The 24,435-nt window shown below is 48.4% G+C and overlaps 1 protein-coding gene and 2 long non-coding RNA genes across 4 annotated transcripts; 1 reads left to right on the top strand and 2 right to left on the bottom strand.

Annotated features, from left to right (window-relative positions):
- Positions 1-238: 238 nt before the first annotated feature.
- Positions 239-4,156, bottom strand: LOC131515970 (uncharacterized). Of its 2 annotated transcripts, XR_009263782.1 has the most exons (4): positions 3,520-4,156; positions 1,560-3,394; positions 939-1,076; positions 239-581 (listed from the first exon to the last, which is right to left on the bottom strand). It is a non-coding gene; the product is annotated as an uncharacterized LOC131515970 (long non-coding RNA). The 2 variants fall into 2 exon arrangements; XR_009263781.1 differs by having other exon boundaries at positions 239-1,076.
- Positions 4,156-22,241, top strand: WHAMM (WASP homolog associated with actin, golgi membranes and microtubules). Its single transcript, XM_058736446.1, has 10 exons — positions 4,156-4,857; positions 6,414-6,587; positions 7,432-7,582; positions 8,652-8,821; positions 9,644-9,809; positions 11,941-12,128; positions 13,479-13,565; positions 13,823-13,918; positions 18,298-18,688; positions 21,192-22,241. Exons 1-10 carry the CDS (start codon positions 4,267-4,269, stop codon positions 21,488-21,490), a joined length of 2,313 nt encoding a protein of 770 aa, XP_058592429.1. The 5' UTR covers positions 4,156-4,266; the 3' UTR covers positions 21,491-22,241.
- Positions 7,431-13,485, bottom strand: LOC131515972 (uncharacterized). The gene is made up of 2 exons (XR_009263783.1): positions 12,668-13,485; positions 7,431-12,238 (listed from the first exon to the last, which is right to left on the bottom strand). It is a non-coding gene; the product is annotated as an uncharacterized LOC131515972 (long non-coding RNA).
- Positions 22,242-24,435: the final 2,194 nt, after the last annotated feature.

Here is a 24,435-nt window from a genome sequence, read left to right as displayed (position 1 = left end):
CGAAATTATGATTTGTTGGGAGGAACATGCAGATTAAACTTAAATGTATTTATCCTCCTGCTACCACAGCCAGATGATAACACTATTTAGGGTTCCAAAGTGTCCTACAAACGGGCCCCTGCACTAAAAATACCCTAAGGACGCACTGTAAGCATCGCCAGCCTCTATATGCACGAGTAGCTTTCACACCCTGTACCAATACCACATTCAGTAAAGGCGAGTCTATGCTACAGGAAGGCACAGGAAATATTCACACTGTTTACTGTCATTTACACACCTGCAATTGAAGATGATACCTCTTTCCCCTAAAGGAGAGATATTGCATTCACGTTGTGGCATTAAGTTACTGAGTTTCTAATAATACCTTTCACTTGAGAAAAATAACGATTATCCAAAAACTTGCCTGCTGATTTAAGGGTCCGTAGTTCTTCTTTTTTTACCTCTGAGGACTCCGGGGAAGGGCTAGAAAACTGCTCTGCCCTCGGTGGGGATGGGATTTCCCTCCGGGTGACCTCTGCGTGCCCGGAGGCCCTGTTTTACAGCGGGGACTCTGCAAGCCGGGTAACATGAGCTGACTCCCACTGCAAATAGCAACGCCTGCCGTGAGTGAAAGCCCAAATATAGACCTGCCTCGGCTGTCTTGCCACTTCTTACTGCTCAAGTGACACCGGGCGAGGTCACATGCTGTCCCCCCCAGCTTCTTCATTTACTGTGAGGACTTGAGGCCTGTAGCCCCACCGAGCTGCTCAGGTGGCTGGTCATGTACAGAGGGCTGGGGGCGCCACAGGCCCTGCAGAGAAGGGGGGCTTCCGAGAGCCCTCGTATTGTGCACCCTCCTCGCGGGCTGAGGGTCTTTGTCCAAAATGTTTTGAACAAGCACAACTCTGACGGTAATCGAACGCAACTTCGTTTTTGTTCCCCTCTCGCCATTCCTTTACCATTTACTCATGGTGGGAATTATTCCCCTCTCCGGGTAAAAATCCAGCAGACCCAGAACTTGCTGCTCTCTCTTCGGTGACATTCAGTCCTAGGGTCGTTTGAAGGCACAGTCTCCATTCGGTAACTGAAGATATAGTCTGGAATATTGATGGAAAAGTCATACTTAGTTTAGCCAGTACCAGAATCCTCCCTCCTACCCAGCCTGGGCCTCTTCACCTGGAAGTCTGCCCCGGGAAAGGGGGAACAAGGGCTGCCTCTTCTCCCCGCACCTCCTCCCTGGGCTGCTGGTGGCACGCCAGGGCCGGAGGCGCCAAGGTGATAAGACAGCTCCTATCGGAGCTGATGCCACAGTGGGTGCTAATGTCAGGCTCTCTGGGCTGGCAGGTGCTTAGAGCTCTCTCTTGCACACTTGTGTGAATGTACACGCCTCTCTCTCCCACGCACCCCCTCCCTCCCTCATGGGGAGTTTTTGTACATCTCTGGAGTTTCCCATCACGGAGACCCTTCTCCTGAGTTCCCACAACCAGGCTGAAAACCCTTCTGTTCCGGGGGGTCCCTTGCATTCCCCTTCCGGGCCCCGGTGAGCCACCTCCAAGAGCTCTCAAATGAGGTCTCCTCACCCATGCAGTTGGCTCTCTTAGGCGGGATCTAGATGACTCCTTGTTGACGCTGTCTTCATGCTGGCTCACATCTGGATCTTAGGGGGCAGGCCCATCCTTGGTCCCGGCAAACTCTGGGATGCAGAGGGACCCAGTGCAGCTACTTCCCCTGGCTCAACTCAGTTTGGGCAAGTATTAAAAAAAATAATGTAGAGTGGCTGGGTGGTTCGGTTGGTCCAAGTCTTGATTTTAGCTCAGGTTGTGATCCCGGGGTCGGGGGATTGAGACATGTTCGGTGCGAAGCCTGCTTGGGATTCTCTCTCTCTCTCTCTTTCCCTCTGCCCCTCTCTCCCATGTGCACCCTCTCTTTCTCTCTCAAAAAAATAATAATGTAGATGTCTACTATTTATGTGGAAAATACCCACAATATACCTGTAATTAGAAAAAAGAGTTTGTAAAATCTCATTGCAGTATATCATATATATATTGTCCAGATGATATGTATTTATAATAGAAATATACAAATATGCTACATATAACCTATAATATAAATATATAAATATACGATATATAACATGAATATAGCATACGTAGCATAATATAGAAATACATATGACATTATATATAACGATACACACAAAAAACAAGAGCAGGGTTTATCTCTTTTGAACTATTTTACTTTTTTCTTTATGTCTTTGATGGTACCTATTTTAATAACAATTATATATATATAGTTAAAATATATATATTTTTAATGTTTATTTTTGAGAGAGACAGAGAGAGCACAAGCAGGGGAGGAGCAGAGAGAGAGGGAGAATCCTGAGCAGGCTCCACACTGTCAGCATTGAGCTAGACGAGGGGCTGGAACTCAGAACCCTGAGATCGTGACCTGAGCCAAAATCAAGAGTCCAACACAACCGACTGAGCCACCCGGGTTCCCCCTGGAATCTTCATTTTTTATTAATAATATATGATATTTGGCTCAGAGAAAGGTAAATACTCCAAAAGAACCATAAAGTGAATATAAAGCAGGCATGTATCCTGGTAACAACAATTATTAGGTTTGTCCATATTTTTTTCTAAGAATATACAAACATCCTTCCCTCACACACACAAAAAATAGAAATTACTCTTATAATTAGAAAGCCTGCTAGTGTCATTTTGACAAAGCAAATAAATTGGAAAGGCTACTCAAAAGGATAAAATAGCATAAAACAAATGCAGTGAAAAGACATATGGTAAAGAATATACAAGATATTAAAAGAGACTATTAAAGAATTATTGTTGTGATGAATCACTGAATTCTACTCCTGAAACCTACACTGCATGTTAACTAAAATTTAAATTAAAAAAAGAGTTGTAAGTAAATCGTATTAACTAAGATAATATACTTAAAAATGGTTTGAGAAAAAACAAATCCCTCCTCTCTCCAAGAAGAATGGCAAGCCCAGCGGTTGTGAGCCTACCGGGGCAGTCAAGGTGAGGAGCTCGAACAGAGGCAACTTCAGACCTTAAAGCTACATTCCACAGGGTTTTCTAGATACCCTGGATCATCTTCGTGGGGAGAGATGTCCTGACCATTGCTTCAGGCTGGCCCTGGTTCGTCGTTGTTTTCCTTTGGCCATAACAGCAAGTGCAAACCTAATTCCATGCTTTCCCAGCTCCCAACCTTCAAAGCTCTTTCTCCGGTTCCCGCCTCTAGCCCGCAGGAGCCTTGTCTTGGCGAAGGGCTCCTCCTCGCGGCTTCGCGGCTTCCGGGGCATCTCCCCCGCCCCTCCCCAACCACCCCCTCTTCCTGGTGCACACACAGGATGGAAGCTGACATACGCTGTTTCTCCGTCTACACTGTGCGTTTCCTGGACAGAGAGACCAGGGCCGTCTTGTTGCCTGTTGCATGAGCTCCGGGTCACATCCCATCCCCACGTGCAAATTAGACATCCCCACCTCCTTAAACAGGTCTTTGGTAGCCGGGTGGACTTACCAGCCTGACTGTGCATGTTAGGACAAGTTTCTTTGCTGGGTCTGTCTCCTTGGCTGTAAAATGAAGAGTGGGAACGCAGATCGTAGTTAAACGTGCTGGCTGGGAGATGGGACGCTTTGAAGACAGAAAGAGAGAGAGATTTTTGTGTATGCCCACGGCACCGCCCCCGCCCCCAAACCTGCACACAGCACACGCTCCATGAAAGCTTGTTGAATTGGTAACAACAAATGTGTGGCTTCTACTCAGTGCTTGGCGCTCAGAGGCCCTCAGTAAATAATTCTTAACGTCCGATGTAACGTGTGGCCTCCAGCAAGTTTGCACCGTTCTTGGGCGCGTGTGTTCTCTAGCGCCCTGGTGAGCGAGGACCACAGTCGGTCCCCGTTCTCAACGGGTTCGAAGTTTACCGCAGGAGGCGATGGCGATAACTCGGTCGCTTTTCCTAATTCACTGTGTACAAAGGTGGAAAAGGTGAGGCAAGAGAGGTGATTCTCGGGCTCCGGACAGGGTTGCGACAGGGCTGGATTCCGACGGCCCGGAGAGACACGGGCTTCTGACCTTCTCATTGGCTGCCGAGAACCCGCCCAGGCCGCCGACAGCCAATCAGAGGCGCAGGGGGAGGGGGCTGCGCGTCGGGGAGCTGACGCCAGCACAGTTCGAGAAGAATGTCGCGGTCCGCGGCGGGCCGCGGCGGGTGCGGGAAGGCCGGGCCCGCGCGAGCCGAGCCCTTCGGCCGCTGAGCCGCCGGCCATGGAGGACGAGCAGCCCGACAGCTTGGAGGGCTGGGTGCCGGTCCGCGAGGACCTCTTCGCCGTGCCCGAGCGCCACCAGCTGCGCTTCCTCGTGGCCTGGAACGACGCGGAGGGCAAGTTCGCGGTGACCTGTCACGACCGCACGGCGCAGCGGCGGCGGCGGCGCGAGGGGAGCCGGCCCGAGCCCGAGCCCGCCGCGTCCCCCCCCAGCTGGTCGGGCCTGCTGTCGGCCGCCGGGCTCCGCGGCGCGCACCGGCAGCTGGCGGCGCTGTGGCCGCCGCTGGAGCGCTGCTTCCCGCCGCTGCCGCCCGAGCTGGACGCGCGCGCCGGCGGGGCCTGGGGCCTGGGGCTCGGGCTGTGGGCGCTGGTGTGGCCGGCGCGCGCGGGCCCCGGCGACGCGGCGCTGCAGGAGCTGTGCGCGCGGCTGGAGCGCTACCTGGGCGAGGCGGCCACCGGCTGCGGCGGCGCGGCGGTGCGCGACGCGCTCTTCCCGGCGGAGGGCGGCGCGGCCGACTGCGAGAGTCCGCGCAACTTCCGGGAGCGGGCCCTGCGCGCCCGGTGGGCCGCGGCGGACGCGCGGCTGTGCCAGGTACGCGCCGGCCTCCTCCCTCCGCGCTGGGTTAGGGGTCGCTGCAGGGGTGCGGCCGGCGTGGGGGTGGGGGCTGTCCCGGAGCCCGGCTGCGGGGGAGCCAGCTGACGGTGGGCGGGGACCGGGCGGGGCGCGCGCAGGTGTGCAGGCGCGCGTCACCTGCAGGGGAGCAGCGAGGCTCGGGGAGCGGGCGTGCGCAGGCGGGTCGGGGTTCATTCCAGGTGGGGAGCCAGCCCCCGGCCCCGTTCTCTGAGATCGCTGGCGGAGTCGGCGGTCGTATTCGGGGAATACCGAAAGCGGAACTGGGAACGTCCCTTAGTACACGGGGGAGGCGACAACACGGACTAGATGTAACCACTTTCAGGTTGTGCGAAAGAGGGAACAGGAATAACCGAGACCTAGTGTTTTAGAAGATCAAGGGGCCTCTAGGAGGAAGGTGGTGAAAGTAACGCAGGCTCGGTCAAATGGAAAGCGGGGGTGGGGGGGGTGGGGGTGTGTGTGAGCTTTATTTATCGATTTGGAATAGCAACAGGAGTGCTGTTTTAAGCTTGAAGGAGGTCATTTGGGAAACCGAAGAATTCATTCTTTGGCAAACTTACAGAACTTAAGGGGAGGGGGGACACGAGTTCACCAAAGGGTTTAGGAGACAATGTGGCGTGTGTATCCACAATTTACTGTGGGTGGCCAAGATTTAGTGCTCCGACCCCCTGTCCGTTCTCATTATAGGTCATTCTTAATCTGGATTTTTCTGTGCCTTCTCTTGAATTTTACTTAATGTCTAATTTGGAGATTGAGTCGGGGAAGGGGGGGGGGGGGATCCCAAGCAAGGCTCTGGGCTGGCAGCTCAAAGTCCAATGGGGTGGGAGGGAGGGCTAAAACTCAGGAAAAGTGAGGATGTGACCTGAGCAAAATCAAGAGCCTAAGGTTAGTTTAACCGACTGAGCGGCCCCTCTGTGCATTCTTTTGCAGAAGAGGGGTGTGAGAGGAGAATTCAGTCCCATTTCAAAATCTTAATTACATCTTCTCAAGCTACATATAGAATGAACTTTTACAATTAAAATAGTTGTATAAAAGGAGTTTGTTAGTGCTGTCAACTACTGAATGATTACAGTAATGATATTCTACCATGGATATACCATGACTTAATTTACCCATTCTTGTTTTATTGGGCATTTTGGTTGGAGGACAATAGCTTTTTAATATTTAATCGGTATTTAAACTTTTAAAGTTTAGGACATTGGGACGCCTGGATGGCTCAGTAGGTTGAGCTTCTGACTCTTGGTTTTGGCTCAGGTCATGATCTCATGGTTTCATGAGTTCAAGACCTGAGCTGGGCTCTGCGCTGGCAGCACAGAGCCTGCTTGGGATTCCCTCTCTCTCTCTCTCTCTCTCTCTCTCTCTGACCCTCCCCCACTGGTGTGGTCTCGGTCTCTCTCAAAAATAAATAAATCAACTTCAAAAAAAAGTTAAACTTTAGGACATTAAGGTTTCTTTAGTTTTGTTATGAGCTTATAAATAGTGTCCATACTGAGCTTTATTTACCTTTTGTCTTCTAGGTTCTTCAGGAGCATGATAAAGCCCACACCATGGTGGCATTAATGAAAGTCTATCGAGAGGAAGATGAAGCTTACCAGGAATTAGTTATGGTGGCAACCATGTTCTTCCAGTATTTGCTGCAGCCGTTTAGGGATATGAGAGAAGTTGCAACCTTATGTAAGCTTGATATTTTGGTATGTTTTCTTTATATTTTTATATTATCAGATTTACTATTTATCACATGTTGTTTCTTTCATCACATTTAAGATTTCATCTGTGTTTGCACTTTGGGTTCACCCTTCTGTTTAGATGATAGTGGGGCTATATCAAGGTGGTATTTATTTATTTATTTATTTATTTATTTATTTTAGTGTTTATTTACTTTTGAGAGAGAGAGAGAGAGAGAGAGAGAGAGACAAAGACAGAGTGTTACTGTGGGAGGGGCAGAGACAGAGACACAGAATCCAAAGCAGGCTCCAGGCTCTGAGCTGTCAGCACAGAGCCTGACGTGGGCCTCGAACCCACAGATTGCAAGATCGTGACCTGAGCCAAAGTCAGATGCTTAACCAACTGAGCCACCCAGGTGCCCCAAATTTATTTAATTTTTTAAAGTAACCTGTACGCCCAGCGTGGGGCTTGAACTCATGACCCCGTGATCAGGAGTCGCATGCTCCACTGACTGAGCCAGCCACGCGCCCCTAAACAATTGTGTTAGAGAAACAATTTGTTAGAGAAAAATTGTTAGAGAAGCATAACTTGATAGCATGCCTCTCCAGAAAATGTTATTCTAGTAATGCACATTGAAAGTAGATTTTTCTTTTTCTTTATGCCCCAGAGTATCCTTTTGTCTTCCAGGTGGTGCCTAGCTTAGAGCCTTATTCATACTCAGTAAGGAATTGCTGAATGAATGAAATTGAATCAACTAAGTAGTGGTAATAAAAGTAGCTGAAATCATTCCTGTGTCCAATTTCCTTTCAATTTCCTATGGCTCTACATTACTATTTTCTCTTACTGATACAGTTTTCCCTTCTTTTGTAGAAATCCTTGAATGAGGATGATCTGGGTCCTAAAAGGATAGTGGCCTTGCAGAAGGAAGCCAAAGAATGGAGCAGAAGGGCTGAAGAAGCTGTAGTCTCTATTCAGGACATCACAGTGAATTATTTTAAAGAAACAGTAAAAGCGTTAGCAGGTAACAATTTAAAATTCTATTCTAAGATGTGTCATTTTCATTTTGTTCAAAAAACATCTGAGTGCTTCTTGAACACCAGGCGCTGTGTTTTCTAGGAGCTGGGGATTCAGTGTAAGGAGAAGTATAAACAGACACTGCACGGTCTGGTGAGGGCAGAGAAATCCTATTTATATATTCACTCAAACACATGGAGAATGGCAGTTAACAACTGGCCACATGAAGGAGAGAAGCACGGGGCTCTGAGAGCCACCGAGAGGAACGAGGCTCCTTCACTAGGTCAGTGAAGGCCTCTGGGAAATAGCCCTTGCCCTGATATCTATCTGGAGGGTCGGTGGGAGCGGAGAGAGCATCACAGTGAGGGAAGAGTGTTCCAGGAAGAGGAAAGGGCACTCACAAAGGTGCTCTGGCTGGAGGGAGCTTGGCAAGTGTGAGGAACGTCGAGTCTCGGGGCTGGAGCAGAGATGAACAGGGGAACATGGTGGGAAAGAATGCGGCAGACGGCAGGGATGGGGGTGGGGGACAAGGACCTCTATCTCATCTGTAAGTTGTTGATGATGGCTCCAGACAGGACACCGAGTGTCTCCCAGTTTAAGTTACATCCGTAAAGTGAAATGCCATGTAGCTATTACGCATGCTTCTCCAGATCTGTTTTTTGTGAATGGTAACACTTCCACTATCTATCAAGTGAAATAAATAAAATACAAAAAAGAAGGATGATCTTGTGGGGTGTTTTTATTTTTTGGTTTTGGTTCAAACTGCCTGTCTAGCCGGACGGACATAGAAACAGTCTGGAAGTATATGCACCAAAATGCAAGAAATCCTCACCTCTACTAGGTGAGATTCAGGATTTATTATTTTTCTCTTTTTTTAAAATGAAGTATCTAAAATTTTTATGTATGTTTTATTTTTGTGACAATAAAAGGTCATTAAAATAAAACAAATTTTCTTTTAAAAAGGATGTTTTGTAAGTAACGTGGGAGGCAGTAAACAAAGAATTAGCTCGGGATACATTTTTCTCCCTTTTGGTGAGTTGTAATTACGTTTTATTTTATTAATTCCAATCCGACAGGAATGCAGAAACAAATGGAACAGGATGAGAAGAGGTTTGGCCAAGCTGCCTGGGCCACGGCAGCTCCCAGGTTAGAAAAACTCAAGTTGATGTTGGCCCAAGAGACCCTGCAGCTCATGAGGGCCAAGGAGTTGTGTTTAAATCACAAAAGAGCGGAAATTCAGGGAAAGGTAAGACAAAGATAAATGAAACTTGGTTTAAAAAAACATACTCTTAAGGGCGCCTGGGTGGCTCAGTCGGTCTGACTCTTGGTTTCGGCTCACGTCATGATCTAGCAGTTTGTGGGTTCAATCCCCAAGTCAGGCCCTCTGTTGACAGGGCAGAGCCTGCTTGGGATTCTCTCTTTCTCTCTGCCCCTCGCTCCTTTGCTCTCTCTCAAAAATAAATAAACTTAAACAAAATCTAAAGTAACAGAAAAACACACCTTTGGGTAGTGCCTTTCTTTCCAAACACAGTTAGAGCTTCCTTGCTGCACCCACTGCACATCTTCTACTGGCTGCGAATGTTGACCGCGGGAGGTTGGCAGGAAACTTCCTTTCGGTCAAGATGTTTTTGAAATATTATATTGTAGGGTGCTCCTGATAAGAACACTGAGCTCAGCCCTGAAGTAGATGAGATACTTAAATCAATCAAGCAGTGTTTCAGCATGACTTGAGGGCAATAAAAAGGTACTTTATCCCAGGATCATAGCCACTTAAATTTCTTCCTCTAATGGTAGGAGTTTGAAGCAGGAAATGCTGCAAATGCCTCACGGCCATTTATTTTTCTCGAAAGCCTAAGTATTTTCATATGTTTCAAGGGTAAGTTAAAATATTTGTAACAAACATCAAGTAAGGCATTTTTGTTTTATTAAATGAAATGGAACGAGGTTTCCTCTGTTAGTTTTATATTTGGTATTAAGCAAAGAATAGAATAGTGCTCAAATGCATCTAATGTTTGCTTTTAATGTGCTAGTTATTTTAACCTGCTCTTACTTTTTCCATGAAAACCAGATGGAAGATCTTCCAGAACAAGAAAAAAATATGGACGTTGTTGATGAATTAGAAATACAATATTATGAAGTCCAATTAGAACTGTATGAGGTTAAATTCGAGATATTAAAATATGAAGAAATACTGCTTATTATACAGTTGGACTCAATTAAAAGGCTTATAAGAGGTAAGATTTATACTTAAATGGGTATGTTAAAATGTTTAAATCACGCCTTCAAGACAATACCAAGACTGTGTTACCACTTCTTATAAGTTGTCTAAAACATTTACTGAAATTTCCTGAAGTTTCCTTTTAGCATTTTTGTTTTCCAGATGATAAATTCATCATTAAACACACAGCAAAACCAAGGAAACTGTTATCACCCCAGTTCCATCATCTAGAGATCCTGACATAGCCTTGGTTATATGCTGATGTGTATAAGTAAATATCAATTTCTAAACCAAAACTGTATACCCTGTAGAGTAGCCTCTTTTCATTTAATACCTAAAAACCATCTTTCCATTTGAGTAAGAAAAACATGAAAAATTTTAATGACTGCACAGCATTCATTATGTGTACGTACCGTGATTTCGTTTTTCACTCTTGCAAACGGTAGTGTAGTGGGGAGCCTTCCTCTACACGTCTTTGCATGTAAGAGAGAGTGTTTCTTTGGAATAAATTTCCAAAGATGGAATTGCTGGGTCAAGGACAGTGCAAATTTTACATCTTGACACATACCTGCTTACACTATAATAGTCCTTCAGGATACATTTTTTTCCTGGCCTCTATTATTTTCTGACTTCTAAATTCCATACTATACAATGGCCTTGTAGGTTGAGGTTGTGCAGAAAGATGCTCCCCGCAGCAGATTATGAAAGCACCTGTTTCCCCATACTTACAGCATTCTTTCCAATTCTTGCCTCCCTGATAGAAGAAAATGGCGTCTTGTAGTTTTCATTTCTTTAATTATAAGTGTAGCAGGCATGGGGCGCCTGTGGCTCAGCCAGTTAAGCTTCCGACTTAGGCTCAGGCCATCATCTCACGGTTTGTGAGTTTGAGCCCCATGTCAGGCTCTGTGCTTACAGCTCAGAGCCTGGAGCCTGCTTCGGATTCTGTGTCTTCCCTCCTGTCTGCCTCCCCCCTGCTCATGCTCTGACTCTGTCTCTTAATAATAAATTAAAAAAAAAAAGTGTAGTAGGCACATTTTTGTATGTGTACTGGCTGTCTGTATTTCTTTCATTAACTGTCTATCCTTGGTCTTTGCCCATTTTTCTTGGAATGTTCCCTTTCCGTACTAAGGCTATTACTCTAGTATCTGTCAAATGTTGCCAAAAACTTCTCCTTGTCATTTGCTTTCTCTTGCCTTGCAGAAATACTTAATTTTTATGAAGTCCTATCTGCTTTTGGTGAAGTCTTCCCGTGTTTGTTGTTATGCTTGGCAAAATGCTCCTCATCCCCAAATTATATCAATATTTTACTTATGTTTTCTTTTAGTATGTTTGTGAGTGAAAAAAAAAAAAAATCTCTTTGGGGCTCCTGGGTGGTTCACTGGGTTAAGCCATACCAAATCTGAACATTTAATTGAATCCTGAGTATTCAAAAAACTTTGCAGTAATTTGAGGTTATAAGCATTTTACATATTTAGGAAAAAATCCTACTGAAAGAGTTAATCCAGAAAGATGCATGCCAAATTGTTCATAATTTTTTCCTTTGGGAATGGGCTCCCAAAGGTTTGGGAAAGGAAGAAGAAAATTTCACTTTCTATCTTATTTAGTTCTGCAGAGCTAGGATTTGTCACAATTAGCGTGTATTTTTAAAAGATGTGTACGTAATCACGATTAAATGTCTTTAAGGCACCTTAATGAGACACTGCTGGCAGAATGTGGGTTTCCTTTCTGGAGGGCGATCGAGTGCTAGCTGCCAAGAGCCTTGACTATTCATCTCTAAGGAAGTAATAAAAATGTACACAAAGACTTTATGTTCAGATGTTCATCACGGTGAATTTGATAATAATGGAACTTGGAATATTTCTAACGGTACAGAGTGCTTCAATGAGAGAATACTGTGTTGCCATTGAAGTTCTCTTTCCATCACATGGAAAATGTCCTCTTAGCACTGTTACTGGTGTGTGTGTGTGTGTGTGTGTGTGTGTGTGTGTGTGTGTGTGTCTACACCCCCCCACCCCCCACGGGTGCTAACAGCAGCTCTCCCTGGGTGGCGGGGTTACAAGTCTCCCGTACTTCCCTTACACTGAAGGTATCTTCATGTGTTATTTTTTACACCAAACACGTTTTAAATGTCACCACTATGCTTCTAGATAAAGAGGGGGAAGTTGTCTATTACGACCCATGTGAGAGTGCAGAGGAGCTTGAGGCCATGGCTTGTGTGGCGGGGCTGCCTGGCGACGAGAACCTGGAGGCGGCCGAGCTGAGGCGGCAGCACCAGAGCCTGGAGCGCAAGCGGGGCAGGATCTGCGCCCGGAGGGCCTGTCTCAGGAACAGACGGGTGGGCAGCCCGGCGGCTTTCCTCTCCCCGCTCAAGGATTCCTCCACTCAAGATAAGGCTCTCGACCACACAGTGATTCATTTCTTGCGTGTTTATATAGATACCAATGGCTGCAATTAAAGAAAATATATATATATTTTTGAAAAGTATATTTAAAAGTATACTTTTTAAAAGTATAATCCTTTTGAAAAGGATTCTGTGTCTTTTGGGATTTAAGCATTTACCATAATCTCTAGATTTTGATCGATCTATTCAACAATTGTTTGTTGAATACCTGTTACATACACAGGTATTTTTAAAATCACAATAGGTAGAAGCTTCTCATAATCAGCTGGAGTAAATTCTAAAATTTGTTTCTAAAATTTATTGTAAACGTTGATTGTAGAATATTAGAAATAATATTCAGCTCATTTCACTCCTTGTATTTGGTGTTTTTTTTTTTTTTTCTTAATTTTTAAAAACTCTGTGATATGGGGTGCCTGGGTGGCTCAGTCAGTTAAGCATCCAACTCTTGATTTCGGCTCAGGTCATGATCTCACTGTTTGGAGGTTTGGGCCCCGCATCAGGCTCTGCACTGATGGTGTTGAGTCTGTTTGGGATTCTGTGTCTGTCCCTCCCCGGTGCTCTCTCTCTCAAAAGAAACAAAAATAAAACTTAAAAAAACAAAAACCACCAAAAACTTAATTAATACATAAAAGATGCACCTGAGTGGCTCAGTTGGTTGAGTGTCCAATCTTGATTTCGGCTCAGGTCATGATCCCAGGGGTGTGGGATGGAGCCCTGAGTCGGGCTCTGTGCTGAGATGGAACCTGCTTCAGATTCTTCCTCTTTGTCCCTCTCCTGCTCACACTTTCTCTAAAATTAAAAAAAAAGGGAAAAAAAGGTAACACACCTTAAGAATGGTTAAGTTTAGTTAAAATACAGTTTTTAGTAGAATTTTTCAGGTGTTTGTAGGTTGCATATGGTCATGTAGTTAATGACTGGAAATACTATTGTAATATGAGGAGCTGAGTTTAAAATAATCCCATTGAAACAGATTCTTAGGACACGTGCCATTTAAGAACGGGGGACTGCCCGCGTGTCCTCTCATTTCCACTTGGAGGATTTGCTTTTTCGTCTTTCGTGGCGCTGAATCACAGCTGTGGTCCTATGAGTGGGTACCGTGGACTCTGTAAGGCGCCCGTCAGCACATATCACAAGGCTAGCGGAGGCAGGATCCTGGAACCACAGAAACTCGTATTAACAAACGCCTTACGTGACAGCACAAATACAGTGCCTTCTTTTAAACTCCTTTGCTATAGCCCACAGTAATCTTAAAAACCATGTACGTGCCTTGTATTATTCTCCCAGGATCAGTGCAAAGAGAATCATCGGCTCCGACTACAACTGGCTGCGGAAAGTATGAAACACTTTCATCAGCATCACAGTATCCAGATGGTAAGTGGCTGTAGAGAACGTGGTTTATATTTGCATAATGTGACACACTGGCTTAGATCTCTAGAAACTGGGGCCCCACTGCCCCGGGGCTGCCAGGTGCCAGCCTTGATCCTGGGGAGACTGCAGTCCAGTCCTGCAGCCTGGGGAGGGGACATGGGGGTGAGACCCGGGGAGGGGGTAACGTCGCGTCACACACCCTGTCTTTCTCAACACTTTTAGTTTGAGAAATTTACAAATACACGTTTGCTTAAATATAGAAAAGAGACAAGATAAAAGAAGAGGAGCAAAAGAAAAAAGAATGGATAAACCAGGAGCGCAAGAAGACACTCCAGCGATTGAGAGCATTTAAAGAGGTAAGTTCCAGGGGCGCCTGGGTGGCCCGGTCAGTTGAGCCTCTGACTTTGGCTCAGGTCGTGATCTTGCAGTTCGTGAGTTCGAGCCCCGCGTCGGGCTCTATGCTGACGATGCGGAGCCTGGATCCTGCTTCGGGTTCTTGTCTCCCTCTCTCTGCCCCTCCCCTGCTCAGCTTTGTCTCTCTCTCTGTCTCTCTCAAAAATAAACATTAAAAAATAAATAAAGGTGTAAGTTTTACAAATAATTACCCCTCACCTCCATTTTCTGGAGAAATGAAGGCCGCGCATCCTAGGAGAAAAGTATAAAGTATTATGAACCGATAATTTGGAACACAAGATGTTCCTCGAATGCCATCATTTTTAGTATAGAAGTAAAAAACAAGAATATTAAAATGTTAACATTTTTGACATTGCAAGACACCAGGGTTCTTGCTCTCTCCTCCTGACCCAGTGGTGCTGACTCTGCCCACCATGCTGTTGACCAGCCAGAAAAACTGAAAACAGTTACATTGCCCTCAACCTTCGCTTGCTTTTTCCTGACTTTATTAACATTCTGTAAAACGCAGTCAAGGAGGGGCACCTGGGTGGCTCAGTCGGTTAAGCGCCCGACTTTGCTCACGATTTTGCAGTTTGTGAACTTAAGCCCCACGTCAGGCTCACTGCTGTCAGTGCAAAACCCGCTTCGGATCCTCTGTCCCTCTCCCTCTGCCCCTCCTCTGTGTGTACTCTCTCAAAAATAAACATTAACAAAAATTAAATGAAATGCAGCCAAGGAATCCCTGTGACCTAGTATAGTTAAGTACTCTGTTAAAAGTGTATAGGTTTAAAAACAAGTAGCTACTCATTTAAAAATAACGTTAAACTAGCTGAATATAAAACATAAATCTGTTTGCATCACACAGATCCACGTTCGTAGCTGCCCCACAAGGGAAAACGTCCCACGCCCAGACAGGACTCCGGGATAAGGTCTTGAAGGTGTGCTGTGCTACCAAGGAATGGGGCCCCTGGAGTGATAAATCATGCCACGCTGACCTCAACTTGTTTTCTGATGTGCTCATAAACCAGCACCTAACTGCGTACCAGCCCGGTGCTAGACAGTTCCCGTTCTTTCTCATTTAATTCTTAACCCTGCGGCCCGCGTGATGGCACAGCGTCGCTCGGGATTGTGTGCGGCCGCTTGTCTCCTAACTCTGGAGCCGCAGAGGCCTTCTCCTGCCTGGGCAGCACATCAGAACTGCTGATGCCTAGACCCCACCTCCAAAGGAGGGAGGGTGAGCCGGAGGGATGCTGTGTGAAACCAGATGAAGGTAGAGCGAATGGGCGCAGGACAGCTGGTTGGTCAGCTCTCGCCCGAGGGCACTGGTTAACGGGGCCTGGATGGAGGACGGATCCGGGGGTGCAAGTCCGGCTCTTTAGCCCCGAAGCATCCGATCAGGATCAAATTTTCAAATCTGGAGGTGGGAGGGATAGACCGAAGGAAGGGGACAGAATCAGGCCACCTGCGCTCTCAATAGACTAGAAGGATGAATTTAAAAATCTAACACGTTGACCTCACACTGGTGGTGGTCTGGAACAGAACCTGTCTCCAAGGTGTGCGAGCTGAGGGTTTTTTGGCCTTTGGAGGTGTGGATTTCTCCAGAGGGTGGTAGGATGGAGTGTGTGGGCTTTAAACGTAGGGGAAAGAACCTCGAGAATGGAGTTTCTTCCAGCCTCCTAGCAGTCACTTGTGAAGAAGTTCCGAGAAAAGCCCGGGACTTTTTAAGATGTATGAACAGATGAGTCCTCTGTAGAATGAGGGGAGTCTGTTTACCAAGAAGTGCCACCCTCAAAGGGACAAAGCCAATCTGAGCACATTTGGAAGGGGGAAAGTAGGAGAGGGAGAAGACGGGAAGTGAATCACTTGATATGTGACACTTGTTGAGCCCAGACAGGTTGGGCTGTTAGGAGGTAAAGGATTTAGTGTGTCTTGAGTGAGCCCTGGGGACACGGACTGCCCAGAACCATGAGGCAGAACTCGACAGGCCAGGGTCACAGCGACATGCCGGTGCCCGGATGCTGAGGAGGGGTCCTTGGGGTTTGGGGATGGCTGGATGACCTCCCGAGTCTGGCCCAGGGTTTCCAGGATCCTGATTCTCCCGGTATATGATGACGGAAAGGCACAGTATGGTGGCTGCATGACCAGCAGCCGCATCTGTGAGGTTTGGGGCTTATTGCCATCGCTCTTCTGTCGTGGAAAGACTTAGAAGAATGTGGAGGAGAGGGATGCCTGGGTGGCTTAGTTGTTGAACGTCCGACTTTGGCTCAGGTCATGATCTCGTGATTCATGAGTTCGAGCCCCACATCGGGCTCTGTGCTGGCAGCTCGTTTTAGGAGCCTGGAGCCCGTTTTAGGATTTCTGTGTCTCCCTCTCTTTCTCTGCCCCTCCCCCGCTCATGCTCTGTCTCTCTCAAAAATAAATCAACATTAAAAATATTTTTTTTAATAAAAAAGAAGAAAAATGTGGAGGAGAGAGAAATGCAGGCACCCCTTGGAGACTGTGCAGGTTCTGTCCCAGACCACCAAGTGAGTCGAATGAATGTTTTGGTTTCTCAGTGCATATAAAACTGTGTTTATACTACAGTGTATTAAGTGTGCAGTAATAGCATTAGGTCTACAAAAAAGTACATACCTTAATTTAAAAATACTTTATTGCTAAAAAATGCCATCCGGTGAGCTTTTAGCAAGTTGTAACATCTCTGCCAGTGGAAGGTCTTGCCTCGATGTCGACGGCTGCTGACTGATCAGGGCAGTGGCTGCAGAAGGCGGGGGCCGTGGCCATTTCTTAGAATAAGACAACAGTGACGTTTACTGCCTTATACAGGCGCAGTTTGGGCGCCCCAGAAACAACTGTAATAGGAACAGCAAAGATCGCTGATCACAGATCATCACCGTAACGATGAAAAAGTTTGAAATATTGCAAGCATTGCCAAAATGTGACACAGAGACCCCGAGTGAGCAAATGCTACTGGAAAAATAGCACTGACAGACTTGTTCGACTCAGGGTTGCCATGAGCCTTCAACTGATTAAAAAAAAAAAAATGCAATTTTTGCAAAGCAAAATAAAGGGCAATGTGATGAGGTATGCTTGTACTCTATCATGAATTGCCCTTTTGGTGTATTACTACTACATTTACATTAGCATTAGCCCGTCGTGTACATGCTCTGCCAGTTTCTTTTTTCACTTAAATTACATGGAGATGTGTTATTTACAGATAGATAGGTAGATCTAGTTCATTTTAATGGCTACATAGTATTAACATTTTATGTGTTTTATTGGCTAGTCAGTGCCTACATTAGGGACCACCTTCCCGCCACTCAGGATTCGTTTTTTATAAGATTATGTTTTTCTTTTTTAACATTTTTTAATGTTTATTTTTGAGAGAGGGCGAGTTGGGGAGGGTCAGAAAGCGGGGGAGACAGAGGATCCAATGCGGGCTCTGTCCTGACAGCACAGAGCCTGATACAGGGCTTGAACCCACGAACCACCAGATCACGACCTGAGCTGAAGTTGGGATACTTAACCGACTGAGCCACCCAGGCGCCCCTAAGGTTATGTTTTTACTTATCAAACTAATACTTGAGAGACCAGAATGTTTTCTTTTTCTTCTTTTTTTTAATGTTTATGTTTTGTTTTATTTTTGAGAGAGAGAGAGCATGAGCAGGGGAGGGGCAGAGAGGGAGAGAGAATCCCAAGCAGGGTCTGTGCTATCAGTGCAGAGCCTGATGCGGGGCTCGAACTCATGAACCGTGAGATCATGACCTGAGCCAAAATCAAAAGTCCCCTGCTTAACCGACTGAGCCACCCAGGTGCCCTGAGACCGGAACATTTTAAGTTCACATTTTTAAATTATAAAGTTTACTGTAAACCTAAAACTTAGAGAAAAGAAACATGTGATAACCATCACTTTGAGGTCCACTCCAGGGGAGTTTTTCAGACAGCTGTTTTACGTGGTTGTGAATTTAACACCGCGTCATCTGTGTTGTTTTAGGATGTTTCACGACTTCGTACTATTTATGGTTTTTCATTGCTGCCTCCTATTTTAAATAAGTTCACCATAGTTTTCTGAAGTAACTTCCTGTTGTTGCTCTTTCGAGTTTTATTGTTCATACTAACACTAGGAGTGTTTTCACCTGCATGTACACTGGCCTGTCTTTCTCACAGAGCAAGCGGTATCTATCAAGGGATATGGATGCTTCCTCCGTAAGAACGGCCTTCGTCGGCAGGCTGGCCATCCAGGGTGACGAGGAGACACTCTGTGAACGAGAGCATTTGCACCAAGCGTCACCCTTCGGATGGTTCCAGTCTGCGGCCGCTTTCTGACCCCGTGTTTCCTCCCCAGAGGCGCCCGGGCGGGTCTGTAGCGACGTCGCCGTGCTCGGGGGCTGCGGCCCTGCACCTGCCAGCTGGGCTCGCCCCACAGACGGCTGCGTCCCCAGGGGAGACACCTGATGGCAGCGATGCGAAAACCCGCGAGGATCGGGACTGTTCTGGAAATACCGACCAGAGCTCTGTTCCAGCTGGTGACCAAACACGCTCCAAATCCAGTGAGGAACTGTGGCAGCCACCGCCTCCGCCGCCCCCGCCGCCGCCACCCCTCCCTGGTCCTTACGCAGATCGCCAGAACTCGGCCCTGAGGACTCGGGGGACAGAGGAGCCGCTTCCCCTGCGGGGCGAACCGCCTGCCGTGAGAGCGCGCCACTGCGCAGCCGCAGCCGGTCCCCGAGGCCCAGGTAACCGCTGCTGCTCCCCCCACTCGGCGCTGGTGGGGGTGGGGGGCGGGGGAGGCAATCAGTCCCCCTCCCATCAGGCTTTGTCAGCGTTCTCTCCGGTCTTAAAACTCCCCAGTGCTCGCTGCCTTTAGTGTCACTCTCTGACTGCAAAGTCAGCACAGTCTGAGTTTCACAAATGCGAACTCGCCTTGAAGAAACCAGGTCTACACATTCCGTGGTCACGTGACTTGGGATGTCTGTTGCCGCATCATCACCCGTTTCAGGTTAAGACTTCGGCCCCTGGAATTCTCCGTGTTACTGTTGAGTCTGTGAAGTCATTTACAGAATGAAATTGTCGTGCCTTAAGTAGAATATTGGTTGGCACTGACTGCAGAGGAATATTAGAATATCCCTGGCTGTTCTCACAGACTGGTGGACTGAGAAGCCTTACTTAGGGAGAGCTTTCTAAAATGAAGTGGTTAAAAAAAACAAAAAAAAAAAAGCAGCCCGCGTCTTGCCTTTGCAAGTACAGTACACTGAACACACGAATTTTCTGTTTAAGGAGGGCTGAAGCTCTGACTTGCAGCTCTCGTTTGGTCTGATCCACTGACTGTTGAGACTGGCTTAAATCTGCCCAGACCCAGAACCTACGGCTTAGGGGAGGGGGAGTGTTAGACAAACGTGTGCACTTGTTACAAAGACTACGCCTGAGCGCCCCCACCTAGAACACGCAAGATTTCTGCAGCAGGTGATGGGAATCGTGGGGAAAAAAACGGTTCCAAACTGTGGTTCCGGTATTCTGGTTATTCGGAGTTCACGGGTCACTGTATCCAGAACCAGGTACCAATGAAAATGTCCACACTGTTAGGAGGAGACCCAGCTGGCCCATTTCCACAGGGTCTGCAACAACGTAGTGTAGTGAAAGCAAGAGCTCACATGCCTGGGCCTGGAGTTTGGATGTGAGCAGACCTCTGTGGGGGACTCATCCCGGTTCAGGGTTGACACACACACACACACACACACACACACACACACACACACACATTGCCCCGTTTCACTGCAAAGAATAAAAAAGTGTGAGTTAGTACCCGAAATGCCCAAGTGTGAGGCTTTGTCACTCCTGGAAGGGAGCTGTGATGAGAAGTCGTGGGTTCAAATCCAGGCTGAACCAGTATTTTGTTAGAGCACGGCCTCTCAATCCTGAACCAGAAACGACTCCCGTCTTGAAGCCTCGCCTGGACACCTCTACATTAGTGACCACACTCGCGCCCCCGTCTCCAGCAGGTAGAGGTCAAAGATTTTACCCCCTCGGGGGTCTCAAGGTGCCTGAGGAGAAAACAGCTCCTCCTCACCCAGGCCTTGACGCTCTGATTGAATTTGTGTTTTGACAGCATTGTGCACCCTCAGGTAGAAGGCATGCGTTCGCTCGGGGTTACCAGTGCGGGTGCAATCATCAGGTACAAGGAGAGATGCGCCAGCGTGGCCCCCGTCAGGCTCACAGAGCCACTGACTAACGTCTACTTCCAGCCTTTTCCTGCGCGGACCTCCTCCCGTCACCGCCACAGAATGAGTCACCGCTAACATCCAAGAGTGGTGAAGTCAGGGGGCGCCTGGGGGGCTCAGTCGGTTGAGCGTCCAACTTCAGCTCAGGTTGTGATCTCGTGGTCCATGAGTTCAAGCCCCGCGTCGGGCTGCGTGCCGACAGCCAGGAGCCTGGAGCCTGCTTGGGATTGTGTGTGTCTCTCTCTGCCCCTCCCCTGCTCGTGTCTGTCTCTGTCTCTGAAAAAATGAATACACCTTAAAAGATTTTTTAAAAAGAGTGGTGGAATTAGAGAAATACAGCAGGTGCACTGTAGGGAAGGAACACGGAGGAGATACAACTTACTGAAACCGTGTGCAGCTCTCATGCTTACTGGATCCGGTTATCTGCACCCAGGTTTTCACCCCTCTTCAGGATCACACAAAAAGACAACACCTGCATCTTGTAAAACAGCCATTGGGACGAAAGGTGTGTGTGACTGTGCCTGAGTTGCTGTGACTCTGAGGGAGTGGCGGGCAGCGAGTGGCCGAAGTGAAATATTAGCGATTAAGCCACCCTGTGTTCAAACAGGGAGCTGGCGGTTGACCTTTCTCGCAGGTGTTCAAAGCATTTGTTTCATGGAATGATTATTTGCTGAAACCGTGTTATTAACCTGTGTGCGACGTAACCCGTAACTGGTACGAAGGGGCGCCTGGGTGGCTTGGTTGGTTAAGCGTCCGACTTCGGTTCAGGTCATGATCTCACGGTCCGTGAGTTCGAGTCCCGCGTCGGGCTCTGTGCTGACAGCTTGGAGCCTGGAGCCTGTTTCGGATTCTGTGTCTCCCTCTCTCTCTGTCCCTCCCCTGCTTGTGCTCTGTCTCTATCTGTCTCAAAAAAATAAATAAACGTTAAAAAAAAATTTAAAAAAAAACCAAAAACGCCCTGGTGCCTTGGGGAGAGAGAGTGTGGGTTCTGACGGTCCTTGCTCTGTCCGCTCAATTTCAGGATCTATGGACGAAGTGCTGGCCTCCTTAAGGAGCCGCAGGACCCCTCTGCAGAGAACGGAGGTGACCACCTCGCCCCCTCCCCGCGCCTCGTTCAGTGAGCAACTTCTGGCTGCCATAAGGCAGGGGGTCAAACTGAGGAAAGTTCACTCCGGCCTCGACCTGAGCCCCAGCAGCAAACCGACCAGTGACCTGGAGACAAGTATCAAGGCGGCACTCCAGAGAATCAAGAGAGTGTCTGCTGACTCGGAGGAGGAGGACGGTGACGAGCCGAGCCCCGGCAGCGAGTGGGACCGCTGAGCTCTCCTCCACGGCCGACGGCACCGCCCGAGCGCTTGAATGAGACGCAGGCCCAAGATCTGTTCTCGTAAAGGCACGTGAACAGGTGGCCCGGCCACATAACAGCCCCAGAGACCAGTGGGGCTTCGTGTGATGTTGCGGCCTTTCTTGAATGTTGGGGCCCCTAAAATCAGGGCGGGACGTAGAGACGTGGGGACATGCGCACACCAAACTGTTGGGATCTAAGAACCCACAGTATTAGCGGCGTAAGACAAGAGTATTTGTTTTTCACCGAGGGTGATCCAGAATCATTCTCTTCTTCCAAAAAAAGGCGACGCTACTACGTTTAGCGGCGCTGTCGTGCTACTGACCGTGTCCTCCCGTCTGTGTGGAGCCGTGGCCTCCCCACATTTAAAGGCTTGAACGTGGGGGCGCCTGGGTGGCTCAGTCGGCCGAGCGTCCGACTCTTGGATCCGGCTCAGGTCACGATCTCAAGGTCACGGGATCAAGCCCTGTGCCGGGCTCTGTGCTGACGGCATGGAGCCTGCTTGGGATCCTCCCCCTCTCTCTGCCCCTCCCCGGCTCACGTACTTGCACACTCTCTCATAAATAAACAAAACGAGATAAAGGCTTGATTGAATGTGAAGATGGTTTTAGCAAGAATCAGAATAAACCGCTTATATTCAGGAATTCTTTTAAATATTTTAAATGAAATATATTTTATGTATCAAGCACATATATAAACTTGTAATAAAGAACTATTTATAACGCATCAGTGTGATTTATGAGGAAATGAGACACTATCTGAACACAGCTGTCCCTGCCTGGCAGGGGGCGGGAGGAGGTCAGGTTTTTAACAAGATTTTAGATAAACATTTGCTTAAGCAAATACTAATAATGAGGGAATAATGCTTTGCCTCAGGAACTAAAGCCTCACGTTGGAATCTTTCCTCCGCCTCACGTCCTGTTACAATCGGGAAGGGGAAGGGCAAACACAAGGCGGTCTGTCTGCTCACTTCTCAGACTGTCCAGGGCATCCGCACTGACCTCAAACCCTCACCATGGCCACAGCAGTCCAGGGTTTCCACAGAACAATATGAATCGACCTTCTTTTATTTCCAGAGAAAAGCGATTTACCAAAACCTGTTGTACTTCCGGTTTCTTCTTCACTACACCCCGAGTGAGTCCGGCCCGAGGGGCTGCAGCCGGGAGGGATCCGGGACCTTCTTCCACTGCTGCAGCCTGGACCTCCACGAGTGGCTGGAGACATTTCAGCGTGGCCGCCAGTGGCTCACAGGTCTGTCACCCGTCCCTCCTTCCCCGCATCTAGAACTGTGAACACACGCATGTGCAGCCTCTGCAGCCGGATCTGCCTCAGCCCCGTCCCCACCACAGACAGGCCGGGCTCAGTCCCAGAACGTTTCTCGGGGAAGAATTTGACGTTTATTTATTTTTTTAATTATTATTTTTTTTACATTTATTTCGGAGAGACAGAGAGAGGCAGAGCACATGTGGGGAAGGGGCAGAGAGAGAGGGAGACACAGAATCTGAAGCTGGCCCCAGGCTCCGAGCTGTCAGCGCAGAGCCCGGCGCAGGGCTCGAACTCACAAACCGTAAGATCGTGACCTGAGCCCAAGTCGGACGCTCAACCGACTGAGCCGCCCAGGCGCCCCAAGAATTTGATATTTAAAAAAATGGCAAGGTCAGAGCTTGACTGGCCTTCCCTATGCTTACTTTGCAGATCAGTACTGTGGTAATTACTGTAATCTCAGTATTCTGAGATGCACTCGGGCTTGGATAGTTCTCCGCATTTGCTTTCTAAGGTCTGCCAAAGAGCCTTCGAAACAGGATCCTTTTCGGAAGAGAGTTCTGCCAATTAAAGCTCCTTGCTCAACTGTCTTCTGTGCATCAAACCTTCTCCTTCTCCCGAACTCCCCCACCCCCCAACCCTCCCTTCTCCCCGTTCTTCCAGCCGAGCTGCTGAATGAAGCCCAGACTGGCCTCAGGGATTTCAGAACCGTAGAGGAGGACAAGCGTTAGCTCCCAGGGCCTAAGTCCCAAACTCCAACCCATTCTCCTGAGTGCCCCCCGTCACTCTCCCCCCTCCCCAAGTAGAGTCCCTCCCAGCTCCCCAGCCCCTCTGGCGCTGGGCACCCAGTCCTCAGGGACCTCACCTCTATCCCCTGGGCAGCCCCTCCGCCACGCGGGTTGCACTCCAGCACCAAGAGGCCCGGCCAAAGCCTAAGTGCTCGGCTGCCTTAACTCTGTGCCTCCACCTGCCGGCAAGGCCGCACCATCCTGCAGAGTCAGCCCCAGGAATCTTCCTGAGTCCTCCCTGCCCCCTCCCTCCCAGATGACGGCTGCGACAGGTCCCAGACACCAGTCATGCTGCCTCTACATCCAGAGCCCCCGCTACACGGGCAGCCCACCGAGGCCACATTTTCTACCCGGGACAGGCCCTCTGGCCAAAGCTGGTCCCGAGGTAGCCAGTCCATCCTGGTGACAAGCATCCTATGGCTTGTCCTGCAGCGAAACAGGAGCTGGGCCAGACTTACCTGTTCACGTGTTCATTCGCTTCCTCTCTGGAATTTGAGCAGGGACTCAAGCAGGTGGCAGCAGGTGCCAGAATCAAGAGGTTTTTGATTAAGGAGCACCCACCACGTGAAACCAAGCAGTTGACTGAATGCATAGAGCAAAGGTTCTCGATTCTAAGGAAACTCACGGGAGGAGTGTACCAACTGCTGCCGTAACCCCCACAAACCTGGAGACTCACAGACAGGGCATCTTACCGTTCTGTAGGTCCCAAGTCCGACGGGGGCCTCGCCAGGCTAACACCAGGGTGTCGGCGGGGCCGTGTTCCTTTCCGAAGGCTCTAGAGGGGAGGCTGTTTCCTGGCCTACGTCACCTGCGTTCACGGGCTGTGGCCCCTTCGTTCCTCTTCGAAGCCGGCAGGACCTCATCTGAGC

The sequence above is a fragment of the Neofelis nebulosa genome, chromosome 7, assembly GCF_028018385.1.
Source record: "Neofelis nebulosa isolate mNeoNeb1 chromosome 7, mNeoNeb1.pri, whole genome shotgun sequence".
NCBI lineage: Eukaryota > Metazoa > Chordata > Mammalia > Carnivora > Felidae > Neofelis > Neofelis nebulosa.
Note: the sequence above shows the minus strand (reverse complement) of the source record. Positions and strands in the feature narration are given on the sequence as shown.